The following is a 16413-nucleotide window of genomic DNA, read 5'->3' on the forward strand; positions in this document are numbered from 1 at the left end:
GTATCGGTAATAATTTTATTTGCTGTTGTTTGCTATTGCCTCATAGCCTATGGATTATCGTTAAAGATAATTTAAAGTTACGTTATCATTTAGATGAGACGAGTGTCAACTTGACAGTAAAAATATTTTAGCACACTAAAACGATAGACATAGATTCTCAATGAGTTTAGATAGTTAGATATTAATATAGTATATTATAGTGTTTAACTACTAAGTACCAAGTAATAAACTACTAATCGTACAAATATGAGACCAATTGGCTATTAAAATAAGTTATCGTAGAAAAAATGATTTCAAAATTCAAACCAGTAAAATGTTTACCATAATAATATGAACTAAGAAGAAAATAAATGGGTTTTTAACGAATGTAAAAATGTGTACCGCATATTGTTCAATCGTGAAGTCAATTATTAAGACTACTGCAGTGAAATACTTCTGTGAATACAGAATGGGTGGTCTGTACGGTTATTTAAGTCGTCGACTCATCACTCATCAGTAGGTGTCCTCGTTTGTTCACGTTTTGGTAATCATTATATCATTATATATTATTAACAACGTATCTAATAAATTGTTATTGTATTGCCATGTATAATTGTTTACGATATATTCTATATTGTTATAAACTTATAACTTATAATTGTTGTTCGAATACTGGATAATTACAAAATCAATTGTAGAAGTGACCAATACAATTATTGGGGAACCGCATAGTCGGAACACATTAATTATCAGAACCTATATAGTTATTAGCTAGGTACTAGTTATTAGTTGTTAGTTATATAGTTATTAGTTACTTTATACTTATTACTCGTTACTTGCTTACGCGTTGGTAGCCGTCTTCGATGTTCTTCGAATCAATTACGATTTTTTTTTCAAAAAATATTTCACTGCATCATATTATACATTTTAATATATAGTTTTGGGAGTTGAATAAGCGGAGAAACCTGTTGGCCTGTTACCCAGTGGAAACCTTTGAAATTCGCGCTTTGTCAGAAGCGATTTCGTCGGAAACGATTGTTGTGCGAGTCGTTGTGCAAGACGCACGCCATCGCCGGCGTATCATAATAATAATTGCCGGTAGCAGGTCCTCCTCAAGTCCCAAGAAACCAAATCGTCTTAACACGTCTCCCAGGGGGTGGTATTCAATATATTATACTATAATATATATATTATATTATATTCTTGGTGTACAAGACACGTTATGTATATGCCTTTTTTTACGACGGTCGGCTGGTTTCATTGTTTCGGTCAAAGGACGTACACGCTTCGGTCGCGCGCGCGCGCGCTCCGGTGTTTCCCCCTCTTCGCGTTTTATTCCCTCTCGCCGCCCATTATTCGCGCACCAGGTGAAAACGTTCTTCCATATAATATTACGTATGATAATATATATAATTATAATATTCCCGCATTACGATACGCACTATATAGTTTATAATATTATGTATTTATGTATATACGTGACGTGCTTGGCGGCGGCGTATCGCTGTCGTCGTCGTCGTCGTCGCGTTCGGCGGCGCTGCACCACCTGCGCGCGAGTGCTTGCCCCCCACCAATGCACCACCGCCGGGTGGGCAGATGTCGCCCGCGGGAGACGCGTGCCCTCACACCGTACTGCGGGCGGTCGCTCGCTTTCGGCAGCATTGCAGCAACACTCGTCAGTTCCTTTCCGGAGCCGATCACGTTCAGTACGCGCTCGCTCCTCCTCGCGTTCATCGTTCCGATATCCGTAACGACGGCAGTGATATCGTTATCGTATGATCCACCTCACGCGAAACAAGTTTATAAATTAATATATACCATTATAGATCTACGATATACGCGTGTTTAGATTTATAATATTTTCACCATTTCTATTATCATCGTCATCCGACCGCATTATAAGATATCGCACGCGACGACACGTTTGTCCGCCGCCGTCACCACAGAGTGTTATAAGAGATCATCGCGCACCCACGAAATCCCGCTAAATGGGTGTACTGGGCAACGCCGACAACCGCAGCAACAACGTCGTCAACCTCAGCAGGTCCGTCGCTGTAGCCCCCGAACCGCCGTGTCAGTGTACCGTAGACCATTTCTTGGCACCGCTCAAGTTCAAAATGAAAGGTCTCAAGAAAATCCGCAAGAAAATCGGCCTGGGTATGTGTCATCAACAGTCATAATATAAATCGTAATATAACGATCATAATAATAATAATAATATGTATTAGTATTTAGACGTCGTTGCGGATAGTAGAATAACGCACAATGTATACGGTCGCCACCGTTTTCCGGCTTTCTCGGTCGTGCAAAACTTTATGACAATAGCACTGTACACATTATTATAGACAAATATATAAATAATGAGATTTCGTATAAAAAAAATGAAAACCGGGAAAGAATAACGTACCGGTCGTAAGTCTCTTTTACCGTCTCGTATATTATGTATTACGCCGGCGCCACCGACGTGTTAATTACCGTCGCCGTGTAAGGCACGTCGTCCGCCGCGGTCGTTAATAATAATAATAATAATAATAATGACAAATTGTCAGTCGCTGCAGACTTAATTCCCTTAACTAACCGAAATTAACGCGATCCGTCAATTATTGTCGTCGTCGACCGTCTCGTAAATTTTGCGGTGCGTATACAATTTATTACGTAGAGTATAATATTATATACCTACGCACTACAAGTGGTGCAGTCCCCGAGGACCATTTTCTAGATGTCGCGGTGGTTTTATTAATATAATATATACTCTTCTTCACATTATCGTCGAGAGAGGGTAGTCGCGTTCCGCGTCCACTCGCACTGGCTTATAGATGTACATGCATAATATATGATGCGTAGGGTATAATATCTGGTTTGGATATGACGGCCGATCATTTGAGTTGTATTTTAAAATTTAAATTGTAAAATCCTCTAAACGCGCACCCTTGTTATATAAAATGTACTCGCCTGGTCGCATGTTGCTCATCGCGTGTATTGTGATACACGCCCCCGCGGGTTTGGTTTTCTCTCGACTTTTCGCCCTTGTTCGCCGAGAGCATAAAGCCGGTACGAGCACAGCGATGTTCACCCCCGGGGACGCGACGCCAATACAGGGATTAACGGCCTTGTCGGTCCATCGCAAAGTGCCGCCCCAGAATAGCTACAGATGGCCCGCGTTCCCACGAGGGTCGACACTATAATACATAATATTATAATACCCTCGGGTCGCCGAACTCACCCCCTCCCCCATCCCCCATGATGATTTGCGAGCATAACGAAAAACCGTTACGTTTTTCGGCTGCATTCGCCCCGTCGTCGTTTTTTCCATGAGCGCGCGCGGCATATAATATAACAACAACAATAATAATATTTTCGCTGCCAGACGTCGTGCGTGATAGGTAAGCGTAGGTAGGTAATAATCCAATAATAATATGACGGACGATCGGATTTTCGGCGATCGCGGATCGAGCGAGAGCTGAAGGACGGACGATGCTGCGAAATGACGACGACGATGGCCGTAAGCGACGTGCACATTTTATAGTTATTTTATTAATATTGTTATGTCACATAATATATTATTAATCGTATTATAGTAGATATCGACGATATCGGTCCGACGCGGTAATCCCGGGTTATATGGATATCGAACGAATCGTCGTATTACAATATTAGGTTTGGGCGCACACGTACCGTAATAATAATATATTACGGGTACGTCGTCATTATTATCATTGATAACAATATTATTGTCGACCGTCGTAAAAATAATAACGTGTGCGGGGATTTAACGTGACGGCTCTCTCCGGGTATCTCTACGCGATTTAATAATACATGATACAATATAGGTACGTATCCGCGTAATGATCGTGTGCCTATCTGCACGGTGTACGTACGGGTAATATTACAAGTGTAATAATGTACCGATAATAGGCTGTGCCTGCGTTGTCTCATTGCGCAAATAATACGGACGAGTGCCGAGTGCAGTATATATATTATATCATGTGGTAAATTTTATGCCGTACCGTTTTGGCCGTTCGCCGCTCGCTCTGCGCGCACAGAGTGACATCATTCCGTTCTCACGGTTTATTATAACTACTATTACTATTATTATTTTTTATTTTTTTTTTTATTATTCGTAACCGCCCGTGCCTGATACGCATACACAAAAAGCGCCGCCGTACGGCCGACGTGATCCATTTAAATGCGCGCGGCGGCCGCTGCGGTTTTCCGATATGATGCGATTATTAAAATAATAATATGATATTATTATTGTTTTACTATCATAACAATTGTACCAATTATATACAATATATATGTGTAACATTATGTTTTATTGTTGTGCCCGGGGCATTGGCGCAATTAGGGTGGGGGGGGAGACTCCGGATTTAGCCCCCCCCCCCTCCCTAGAAAAATGTCCCTGGTTGCGCCAATGACCCGGGGGCTCGGCCGCTAGGGGTTTAAAAGGACTATAACCGCGCAGTGATCGAATAACGCGTTAAAATGAGACAGCCTGACCGCTTTTCTCGCGGTTAAATCAAATAAACATAATATATTATACGTTTTATGTATCACAATTCACAATATAACATCACAATCAACAGACATGATATAAATAACGCGAAATATTGACTCGGAAGATATCCAAGGCGCCATATACAAATATATAGCGTTGGGCGCCAAAAATCATACGGACGGACATAAATTTATAATACGCGCGTACGTAAATCGGCGTGCCGCGCCGTAGGCGGTGGATAGGTAAATGCGATTGTGTTCATACGTTTTGATCGTAATTTTATTTTCACACTTTTTAAACCAAGAACAATAATACCTTACCGACGATTATTTCCGGTTTCTATCACTCCCGAACCGGGAGCTCCATTTCGCCCTATCCCCTCTCCCCTTTGCACGACGACCGCGATCTCGACCGCCGTGACGGTGCGCCTGCGCAGCTGAAGAGTATAATATTGTACATTGTGCCCCGCGATCGTGTCGTATTTAAACGTCGTCGTCGTCTTTGGCGCTCTACGAATTCGGACTTCCGGCGGACGTGCGCGAGAACCGGCCGTGGTTGTGCGTGATGGGCGGGCGGGCGGGACACCGGAAACCGCGCACCCCGCGCAGCACACAATAAGACCGGTCCCCCCTCGCTCAAGCCGCGCGATTGTAATACGAAATTTTCTAGTGCACAAGACCGGATCGTCTCCGTTTCCCCTCTTGTTGCGCGCGTAATAATAATATAATATTATAATTTTTTTTTCCACTATATAGGTTGGTTTTTTCATGTTGCTCTCCGTCTCTCTCACTCTGTCTCTCTATATATCTCCTCACTAGAGACCATCTCGCGGGTTTTGTCTTTCGCGTTCCCGCGAACAATGCGACCGAGTAATCGAAACGCTCTTATTATATATAATATATATATATGTGTATATTATACACACATATACGTGTATAATAATATCATCTTTTGTACTTACAACGCATATTATATTAAATACTTGACGTGGAGGTATACGATAACTCGCAGGTCGTCGGCGGTGGGCCCAGGTCCCCAACCCCCCGCCCGTCTATCACCGCCTCCACAGTTCTCGAGTCTCCGACTCGTGCGTGATGCTCGTCAAAGTTCCCGTTATAATAGCGTGCGTGTTCCGCGCGTAACGATATCGCGTTATTATTATAATTCGTATCATATTATCATTTGGATTATGATATTAAATAATGTACCTACATACATATTATAATAATACGCGAATTCGTATGCCATATAATAATATGTAGGGTCCTATAATATATTATGTGTTCCCGACTGCTGCAGAGATAACGTTCAATTGTATATTTTATGATATTCGTATCGCGTATACGACGTTTTTAACCGATTTAGTGGGCCGTTTTCCTTTTTCCTTCGCGTTGTTTATAGTCATTCGGTTTTCGTCGTAAACCCACACTCCAAGACGTCGTCGTGTATGCAATATTATTATTATGACCGTCTTTCGTATATATTATAATAACCCTTTTTTACGTGCCCGCTTAAACCACCGGATATACGAATCACTAACGCGCGTTCAACCACCTGGCAACCACACATGCGAAACATACTATACGCTATAAGCAGTTCACGGTCTGCCGGGGGAAAATTGAATATAAAATATAATAATATATAATATACACATACACGAAACCGACTACCATATCTGAGGCTACCTACCGAGTAGTTTTTTGTTTATTATTTTATATCTTCATCTTGGTTTGGTTTGATGCGACGACTGGTCCGATTCGAATCTTTTTATGTAAAATATATAATATTAAATTGTCGAATCAAAAAGCGGCGGCGGCGTCTTTCTGGTTTTTGTACTCTAGCACCACTGTTCCATATTATTGTGTAATTAAAATATAATCGAGAACGTCCATAAAAAAACGAATTTCATATTATATACGACTGGGACCGAAAAATGTTTACCACTCGATTCCGGCTTTATTATTGTATACCGTACTGGTCCGTCATCTCATTGTTCCATGTATGACATGTCACATTCGACTACCCCATGGCCATCGGCGGCCGCTTTTCATGTGCATTGTCGCGGTCATCGTACGTATATAATACGCAGTCACCATGTGTAGGGAACCACTCACATTGTCCCACACCAATCGTAATGGCATACCTATATATATAATATTATGATATGTACGTACGAAACACATTTTTATATTAACCGTACGTCGTCGTCGTGGGAAACTCGACCGTGACAATCGCCGAATGAAAGAAACTCGACGATTCCTCGCTTCGTATACCCACACGGCCTCACACATACATACAAACACACACACCCATATCGGGCCACAATATTATTATTGTACTCGTGAATTTGTCGTACCGAGATGAAATTTAAAAAAAAATTAATTAAAATTATGACATACTTTTATAATATAGTCTACAGCGCGCTGTACAACAACAACATATTATTGCTGTACAAACATATACGCGCGGTGTTGTTTATCGTTGTCTCTAACGGTCTTGCTTTTTTCGTTTACAGCTCCGAAATCGGGAACCGGCGCCGTCAATCCTAACCTGCCGCCATTAAGATTTCATAATGTGCATGGCGAAAATGTCCGGCTGTACAAGGACGGGTTCGTCGCCAGACGGGTGGACAGCTTTTGCAAAGGAGTGGCGTTCAGCAGTCGGCCGGTTGCCATCAACGAAAAGGTGTACATCAAGTTCCTGGAGATATCTGACAACTGGAGCGGCGTACTCCGGTTCGGGTTCACCAGCGAAGACCCGTCGAACGTCAAGAAAGTGCCGAAATACGCTTGTCCCGGTGAGTGATCGATATAATATTCCACTATTTGTTTTTATAATATTATTATATGTACCCTGAAGACACATGGAGGAGACACAATATTATTATCTGCTCTATTTGTATACTTTTACTTATTTTCCATTTCTCTCGTTCTTCCTCCAGATCTGACCAGCAAATCAGGATTTTGGGCGAAAGCGCTTAGCGAACGACACGCGGTCCACGACGGCTTACTATTTTTCTACGTCGACGCGGGCGGTGACGTGCACTACGGCCTCAACGGCGAGTCCAAAGGCGTGTTCATGCAGGGCATTGACACCAGGTCGCCTCTCTGGGTGCTGTTGGACATTTACGGCAATTCGACAATCGTCGAGTTTCTCGATTGCCGTCCGCAGCTGAACAACAACAGGATATCCAGAAGGTACGTGTTTATAGACTGATTTCGCGCCCTAAAGTTATAATATTATAAGGTATTTTATAATACTGAATAAAAAGTAAGCACACCCAACAGAAACCTCATCACACGAAAATCTATTGAAATCCTTTCGCAGTATAATCTGATCGCGATTAGATATTTTAGTGGTAGGTACACATCACGCGCAAAGGCGCCATCCAACAGGTTGAAATTTGGAGGGGGTGTCAAACGAACTCGCCAGTTGTGTATAATAATACCATCGTACAAAATACGAACTATCGTTTTCAAATCTATATACACTCGACATCAAAGGCGCCCGCGGGGGGAGGGGGAAAAGAGGCCATTCGCCCCCTGGGAATTTTTGATTGCATGCACTTAAATATCAATATCACTATAACTATTATTAGATTGTAAATATAATTCTTATATCTTGCCCCGGGTGGGATTGTATCCTGCAGGCAAGCTTGCTCGACTACAATAATTATCGACCTGTAGTGTATAATTTAAAAACATTTTTTTTCTATTAAATTAAATACGTAGGTATAGTACCTACGTACTCTCTACATAGGAGTAGGTATAATAATATAAACTATAGGGATGACGACTATTCCGTCAGTTAATTGCCATCATCAATATTTGAGTTACGTCCGATACCTCACAATAATATATTTATAAAATACTTTTGGGTGCGATATTAACTCGTTTTTTCCGTTTTTCTCCTATAGCGATGAACTGGAAATCTCCTCTCAGATGTCCGCCGTGACCTTGTCGTCGGCAGCAGTTCCGTCTCCCCCGCGCGTCCAATCCGCGGACAACGTGGAACCGCTGGGACTGGTGCGCAAGGGCCGGCACGTGATGATCAGCATGAAAGACGGTGTGCCGTGCGTGGGCACCAGGCTGTCGACGGCCTTCTTCCAGGGGTACACGTTCACGAAACAGCCGCTGCAGATCGGCGAGAAATACCTGGTGCAGATCACAAAGACCAGTCACCTGTACGTGGGCAGCCTGTCGTTCGGCGTCACGTGCTGCGACCCGAGCAGCATCGGCATCGGTGAACTGCCCGACGACCCCAACCAGCTGGTCGACCGCCGCGAGTACTGGGTCATGAGCAGGAACGTCGCGGAAGACACCAAACCCGGCGACGTGCTGATATTCTCCATTAACAACAACGGTACATAACAATATTCATTGGATAGCTATAATTTTAATGACGCGCATGCCCTGTATGCCGCAGAATGACTATAATAGTTCACAATAATCAACTGTTATATTAAGAAAGACGATATTGTGATGTAATATTTTAAAACCAATAAATATTGGCTAAATAATAATATGAACGTTGTCATATTAAAATAAAATATAATAGCCCGTGTATGGGTGAAGCCGTTCTGGCATCAGTGCCGCGCCTCATAAAATATATTTAAACGCAGTGCTCATGACACGTTTTCCGGAAACAGGACTTGACGGTTTGTGTTTTTATTTGTTCCAGGCGAAGTATTGTGCAGCAAAAACGGAAACCCGGAAATCGTGCTGATGTGCGTGGACCACTCTCAAACGCTGTGGGGCGTGTTCGACATATACGGCACGACCACGCAGATCGTCGTGTCGAAAATGTTGTCCAGGCCGTCCATGGGCTGCTCTCCGAACGCCATCGTCCACTCCTCACCGCAACCGTCGACCTCCTACGAGACGGTCTCTGCCGTTTCGCCGACCGTGTGCTACGCGCCGCAGCAACCAATGGTCCGGTCCAACATCCTAGAAGTGAACACCGACGCCAACGGCGGCACAGTGCTCATCGTCAACTTACCTGCCGCCCAGAACAATCAAATGTGCCATCCGTCGCCGGCTTTATCTCAGGCGTCTTCTGGCATGCAGCAGCATCAGCAGATGTCTGCTAGACCACCGTCCGTCACCATCCAACAGATACAGCCAAGAGCCGCTCCTGTTGTTGTCCAGCAACCACATCTTCCAGAGGTAAGACAAACGACCTGGCCATGATATTAATAAAATAACGTTACTTTGTGCCCGTATGATGGCGTGGAGTACACAATTTATGTATTCGAGTAACACATGAGTAATAATTGACATTTCTTTTTCCTCAGCAAATACCTTCCGGCGAAGGAGAATGTTCGATTTGTTTCGAAAGAGCTGTTGACTGTGCTTTGTACACATGCGGTCATCTTTGCATGTGCTACGAATGCGCTAAGAAGCAGTGGGTCCGTTTGGGCCGTTGTCCAATTTGCCGTGCTGTCATTAAGGACGTTATTAAGATATACAAATAAATAGTGTCTTCCTTGGTTTTTCTGTTATTCTTCTAGGGCATTTTTGTTAACTTTTTTTTTTACTTATTATTATTGTAAATAACTATTGCCAAACATTGCTAATTTAAATAGTTTTCATCAGTCATTTTTAATATTATATTATGTTATCAACTGTTTTTTTTAATTTTTATGTGACCGTCTTGTCATCTATATCAGTTGATTGAAATACATTTATATATATATATATACATACATTTTTTTAACTTCATATTCTTACAAATTAGTTTTTTTTATATAAATTGTATTAACATAATCCATATTTTAACAAATAGAAAAAAAATGACTGATTTTATTCAATAATTATTTTAGGTGTAAGCACCAGGTGTGCACAATGGTAAGCCAGGAAGACTGGCTTTTTTTTGTAAAATTAAGTTTTATTATTGTTGTTATTGTTATATAGACATAATTATTGTACTGTATATTTAATAAAATATTGGTTATTAAAATTAAGTAAGGGAAATGAAAATGATTCTCCGTGAATTGTTTTGATAAAAATTACAGGCCGTTCTAGTCAATAGTCAGTTAGGGCTGGTTTCTTTTTTCAAATATGTATTTTAATAATTTATTGTAGGCACAAACTTTGTTGTAGTATTATGCTAAGTTAAACTTAAATTTTTTCTAAGTCATAATTTAATGTAATAATATAGTCATGATATTTTAATGGACACCACATAAGTGATTGTACAATAATTTATAATATGTTTACCTATGCATCACAAATGTGATAATTGTAAATATCACAATTAACAGAACAATATTGTACCAAATTAACTCTGAATAATATGTAATAATGTACTTTTTTTAATCATTTCCACTTTTCCACTTTTAATCAACAAGTGAAAACCGAAAAAATAAAGTTAATATTTATTACAAAATGCGGTTTTTTTTTAGTTTATTCAATTCTTTATTCATTTTTTCTATTGTTATTTGTTATGTTCCTTATATTTAATCAGATAATATAACGTTATGCTACCAAATGACGGTTTGTAATTTTTTTAGCAATGTGATAAGTATTTTGGTAAACAATACTTAATTATTATTATTTGTTTATTAACGTCTAAGCTGTCATTTGTTTTTTACATATTATTAAACATTGGTAGAACTTGTATTATGTGCAATGCAATATATTTGACAGCGATACATCAATCCAAAACAATTTATATATTAGGATCACATAACTAAGTTAAAAATTAAAATTCATAAGAATGTTGGCATAGCATAACATTCTGTGCAGTATAATATGCTGATTGTGGCCATACTATAGAAAATGGCGTGGGATGGGATATTAAACGCTAACAGAAGGAATGGTCAATGGTTTCTGTATGAGTATGCAGAAACAAGACGTATATCTATACTGAATAGAAGGTCGGAAGCCTCCAATGAGCCATTAAGCAGAGATGTAATAACATTTAGGTCAGTGTCCGAGAACCAAGTTGTGTAGGAATTTTTAGAGCATCACATAAAAGGGAGTAGTCAAGGAATAATAATTATTCAGCACTAAAATATTATTTGTGACTTAAACCTGTCATACATTAAACTAATTAAAATATTTAATCATGTAAATGTGATATCTGGTGTTAATTAAAAAAATAATGATTTCATAATATCATTCCAGCAATGTTGACAACTATCAAGGTCAATTATTGCCGGGATAGTAATATAATATTATGTTACTATTGATCCCTAGTTTATAATTTTGTGAAAAACAATATTTTACCGTAAAATGTATGTCAATTTAATTTATAGAATTGTATTTTATTGTTTTTAGCTAAAATATTACATGGGTTTTTTTTTTTTAGTAACACCTACAAACATAATACATTATTGATTAAATAAAAAAATGTTTGTGTTAAATATGCTTTTATTACTGCTGACACCACACTTTTAGGTGGTACCTACTACTTGGAATAAGACATTTATCAAAAATATTTTACATTGTATTTTTTTTTTTGAGTGAGTATCACTAAAATAGTAACACTAAAATATTCATACTGAACATTTTTATCGAAAAAAAATAAGTTAATTACCTATATTCACATTTGAATAGGGGTACCGGGGTACCTGCCTATATTTAGAAATTATTTTTCGTTGGCTACCCAGCTTTGGTAGGTAAGTACCTAATTGGTATACTGTATAGTACCTTAAATGCAAATATATCAAGAATTGTATGTATACATTAATAAAATAATATAATAATAATATGTTCCTCCTATAATAGGTGGGCACATATCTATTTGATGAATTAATTATATTGGATGTCAAGCCATCTAAATAACCGTTAAAAATGGTAAGAATTATTATTACAAATTGACAAATCAAAAGATTGTTTTCAAATGAATGATAGATAGGAGGTACCAGTACCACTGTATATCAGTCGATCAGCTATATTATGTTATTAAAGGTTTAATTTTAGTACCTAATATTACTGTGTCAATCATTTTAAATTAACATTTTACCAGCTATGTAGACTGTACTCCTGTATAGAATAATAATATTTATACAATTTTAAATTTAAAGCGTTACACAGATAAGTTGTCTGGTTAACAAAGTTAGTAAGGTATCTACGAGTTATACCACTTATACCTTGTTATTGGATCGGAACTTAAACAGGTGGCCCATCGGGCTTTGCCCGGTAGCCCGCCGCCCCAATTCGGGGCTGCCTATATGCTATATCCTAACTAATTATTTTCAATCTACCTTTACTGATTACAACTTACTATATACTTTGAATTAATTAATAATTTAGCAATAATAACTCTTAGGTTTTTAAAGTTTGATAAACATAACGAGCTAGTGAGTACCACACGTAAATGTTTCTCGTGGTATATATATTAATATATTATGTTTTCAACATTACTGTTTACTTTAAGTTCTTGTAATATATTTTACAATTAATATATTCGGTGGTAGGTAGGTAGCACATCTATCTATATTTTATATTTTAATTATAAGCAACGTTACACGATAAAATAAATATAATGAATATACCTTGGTACCTACCTGCAGAGAGTTAATAAAATTTAATTTTACCGTTCACATCGAATATTTCAATACTTTTATAATACCTATACTGAGGTAGGTATTAGGCAGTGTTGGGTAGTAACGTAACGAAAGTAACGGCGTTACTTTGCTTGTATCGCGTTACGTAATTTCATTAGAATTATTTCCAAGTAACGAAAATGTAATGGAAATTACTTTTGAAAAGTAATTTCTATAGAATAACGCGTTACAGTTTCGAATTTGTAAGTACCTACCTTATTGTGAATTGAAAAAAAATATATGTATAATGCTGGTATTATTCTGTTTAACAATCTATATGTATATACATTTAATTTTAACTCGGCACAATTCAGTTTTCAATGGTTTTGATATTTGAAATGTTTAATTGCGCCGTAAATCACAAGAACAGTTAATTAAATGCATTATTACTTTAAATAGGTTTCCTATGAATATAGCTTGTGTGGACGACTAAATTTTATATGGTCCTATTAACTATACAGGTTTTATATTAAAGAATTTGCTTGTTCAATTTGCCTGAAAAAGATAATTGCCAAGAAATTAAAAAAAAAATTATTTTTGTAACGAGAAAGTAATGAGTTGCTTTTCTATCTGAAAAGTAAAGTAATTTCATTACAATTTTATTTGAGTAACGAGTAAAGTAACTTAATTACTTTTTAAAAGTAACTTACCCAACACTGGTATTAGGTACCTAATGAATAATGGTTAAATGGTTTAGCTAAATTTAATTTAATTAATAACATTTTTGACCGACAGTCATAAGTTGTTATTACTCAACGGTCAAATGAATATAAGTACGAGTATCTATAGTCTTTATTACGAACAATAAACTACTATGATGGTCTAAAATATACCAATGACCTACCTATATAAATATATAATATATTATCATAATTGTATAATATTATTGATATTAAATATACAGACCAGCTTAAATTTATAAGATCATAGAACACGGCTAGTTGAGTTTTTGTTTACATAATTAGTAGGTACCTACCTCGTTAAATTTCGAAATATTTCGTGTCACAATTCGAGTTACAGCGATACAGGTACTGTATACATGTTTAATATAGTAGCCAGTAGGTATATGAATATAAAATGGTATATCAAGGAATAAGCCCAAATGTATTTGATAAAATAGTGGTATACTGGTATAGGTTGGTCGGTGGTTACCTACATATTATTATTATCAATTTTTTTGTATATTACGCATCGACTGCGTGGCCATTAGTGTCTAAAATAATTACATTATACCTACGTCGTATAATATATTATAACAGTATTTACATTAAACATGGTTGGACTTCGACTATTTGTAAATTAATTTTCATAATTTTTAATTCAAAAAGTTTTTTTTCTATTTATAAATCGGCAAATCGGCTCTTTTGATGAATCGAAATATCGAATTGGTTATTTTACAGCCTCTCAATCATACTATAGTATGCTATACCATAGTACCATGTTGGATCCTCCTTTAAGGAATCAAAGGTATACCTATTGATCATTATTTATATACTTATAATATAAAATACATTGTAAATGCAGTATTTTTTAGTTATAGGTAGGTAGGTACTTATAATGTAAAACAAATTTTGACTAACCCTTTTGCCAAATGACAATCAAGTCTAATATCTATTTCATAACCACCTTCATGGGTGCATACGAGTAAAGAGTCATCATATTTTATTCATAATATTAATGTTTTAATATTTTATTATAGTTAGGTAATTATTTGTAGTATTATTAATTTGTGAAATAAAAAATAATCACTATAGGTAATAGGTATTTGGTTATATATCGATATTGGTATATTATCTTACACCAATTTATAGCGGCAAGCATGTCAAACGCAGTGGCGTATCTATACAGTTAGGTAGGGTGGGGGGAATGATATTTTTTTATCCCTCAATCATTCTATCTTTACCACAATACAATATTTATGTATCAAGGACTAAAATCTTATAATATATTATGTATGATATTATATTATTAAGCATTAAAAAAAAAATTACAAAATAACAAACATTTATATTAAAAAGATCAGAAATAAAAGCAAATAATAAATTAAAAGACTAAAATGCAATATTAGGTCAAACTTTTTTTAAAAAAAATAGTGAAAATTATTTATACATGAATTATACGACAATATTAACAAATCACATTAAAATTAAAACCTCGAAATGCTTAGATAAGCATTTAATTTCGTTATTTTCAAAACTTATATAAAACCCATGGTTTTCACGGCGTATAAATTATCATAAATTATATAAATGCTATATGCAAATACCTGATAAAACATTACTAAACTTATAATGATAGAAAACATATTTTATAAAAACTAATTTTCCTTAAGAGCAGGTTGTCAGCGCACTATTTGTTATTTCTCTCTTTCGGACTCACGTCAAACACAGCATATTTACGTTCAGCAGAACCAACCCTGTGTTTTTAATTTTAATATTAGAGTGAATTCACTTATTATCAAACTTTAAGTTAAGAACATTATCTGTGTCCCTATACGTTGGCTATCTTATGATATTTTATTTTTTTGTAGGTCATACGAGCGTGTAAATTATTACAATTTAAAAATCCTAATAAATTGCGAAAAAATTAAATTTCGATAAAAAAGCCAAAGTAGAGACGTCTGGTAATGTTCTTAACTTAATGTTTGATAATAGGTGAATTCACTCTAATATTAAAAGTGACAGCACAGGGTTGGTTCTGTTGAATATAAATTTGCTATGTTGTGCGGCGGTCACGGAAAAAACACAAATGGTGCGCTGACATCCTCTTATTATATCCCTCATATTATAATATATACTATATAGGTAATTAAAAAAAATATATTATATGGGCCACGGAGATGGGATGCACCCCCCACCACCATCCACCACAGCTATGCTACGGGTCAAACGCGTGACCCTCGACTCTTCTTTTTTTGTTTCCCGCGGTCACCATGCTGGATCATTGGTAGATTAAGTGAAAATAATAATTTATACCTATCTATAGTAGGTAAATAATTAATTTTTTTTTTTTATTGGAACTTCAATAATATTATAATAAACAATTAAAATACTTAAATGATTTAATAATACCTAATGTGGTCTTAATAGTTAATACGATTATTAAACATTTGTATAAAATGTTTTTTTTTTCAATAAGTTTTTTTGTGAAGCTTATGTATAATAATCTATTTAATACGCGTTTGGCTCAGTTAATACTTCGAGTTTGACATGCTTGCATCTTACACCGATCAAAATATATCCATTATAACAAACAACAAAATATATCCGAAATGAGCGGTGTAAAAGTATGTATATCTTGTACATTAATAATAAAATATGAAACGCATAAATTATTCCTAATGATTTTATGAGGGAAACTTTGAACACCCATGGGTCAGATACAC

At 36.8% G+C, this 16413-nt stretch overlaps 1 protein-coding gene across 3 annotated transcripts in view; it reads left to right on the forward strand.

Annotated features, from left to right (window-relative positions):
• LOC100168154 (protein neuralized) overlaps positions 1-10859 on the forward strand; it is a 34742-nt gene extending 23883 nt beyond the window's left edge. Inside the window, exons 1-6 of one of the 3 annotated variants that reach the window (XM_001950092.5) lie at positions 1610-2136; positions 6993-7274; positions 7419-7674; positions 8394-8839; positions 9158-9642; positions 9771-10859. In XM_001950092.5, coding sequence (XP_001950127.1) covers positions 1968-2136; positions 6993-7274; positions 7419-7674; positions 8394-8839; positions 9158-9642; positions 9771-9950 — 1818 coding nt within the window. In that variant the 5' untranslated portion in view covers positions 1610-1967 and the 3' untranslated portion in view covers positions 9951-10859. Of the gene's footprint in view, positions 1-1609; positions 2137-3362; positions 3482-6992; positions 7275-7418; positions 7675-8393; positions 8840-9157; positions 9643-9770 lie in introns of those variants that run through there. The other 2 variants (XM_008183816.3, XM_008183815.3) reach the window with 2 other exon arrangements.
• The last annotated feature ends 5554 nt before the right edge of the window (positions 10860-16413 follow it).

Source organism: Acyrthosiphon pisum, chromosome A1, assembly GCF_005508785.2.
Source record: "Acyrthosiphon pisum isolate AL4f chromosome A1, pea_aphid_22Mar2018_4r6ur, whole genome shotgun sequence".
In the NCBI taxonomy this organism is placed as follows: Eukaryota; Metazoa; Arthropoda; class Insecta; order Hemiptera; family Aphididae; genus Acyrthosiphon; species Acyrthosiphon pisum.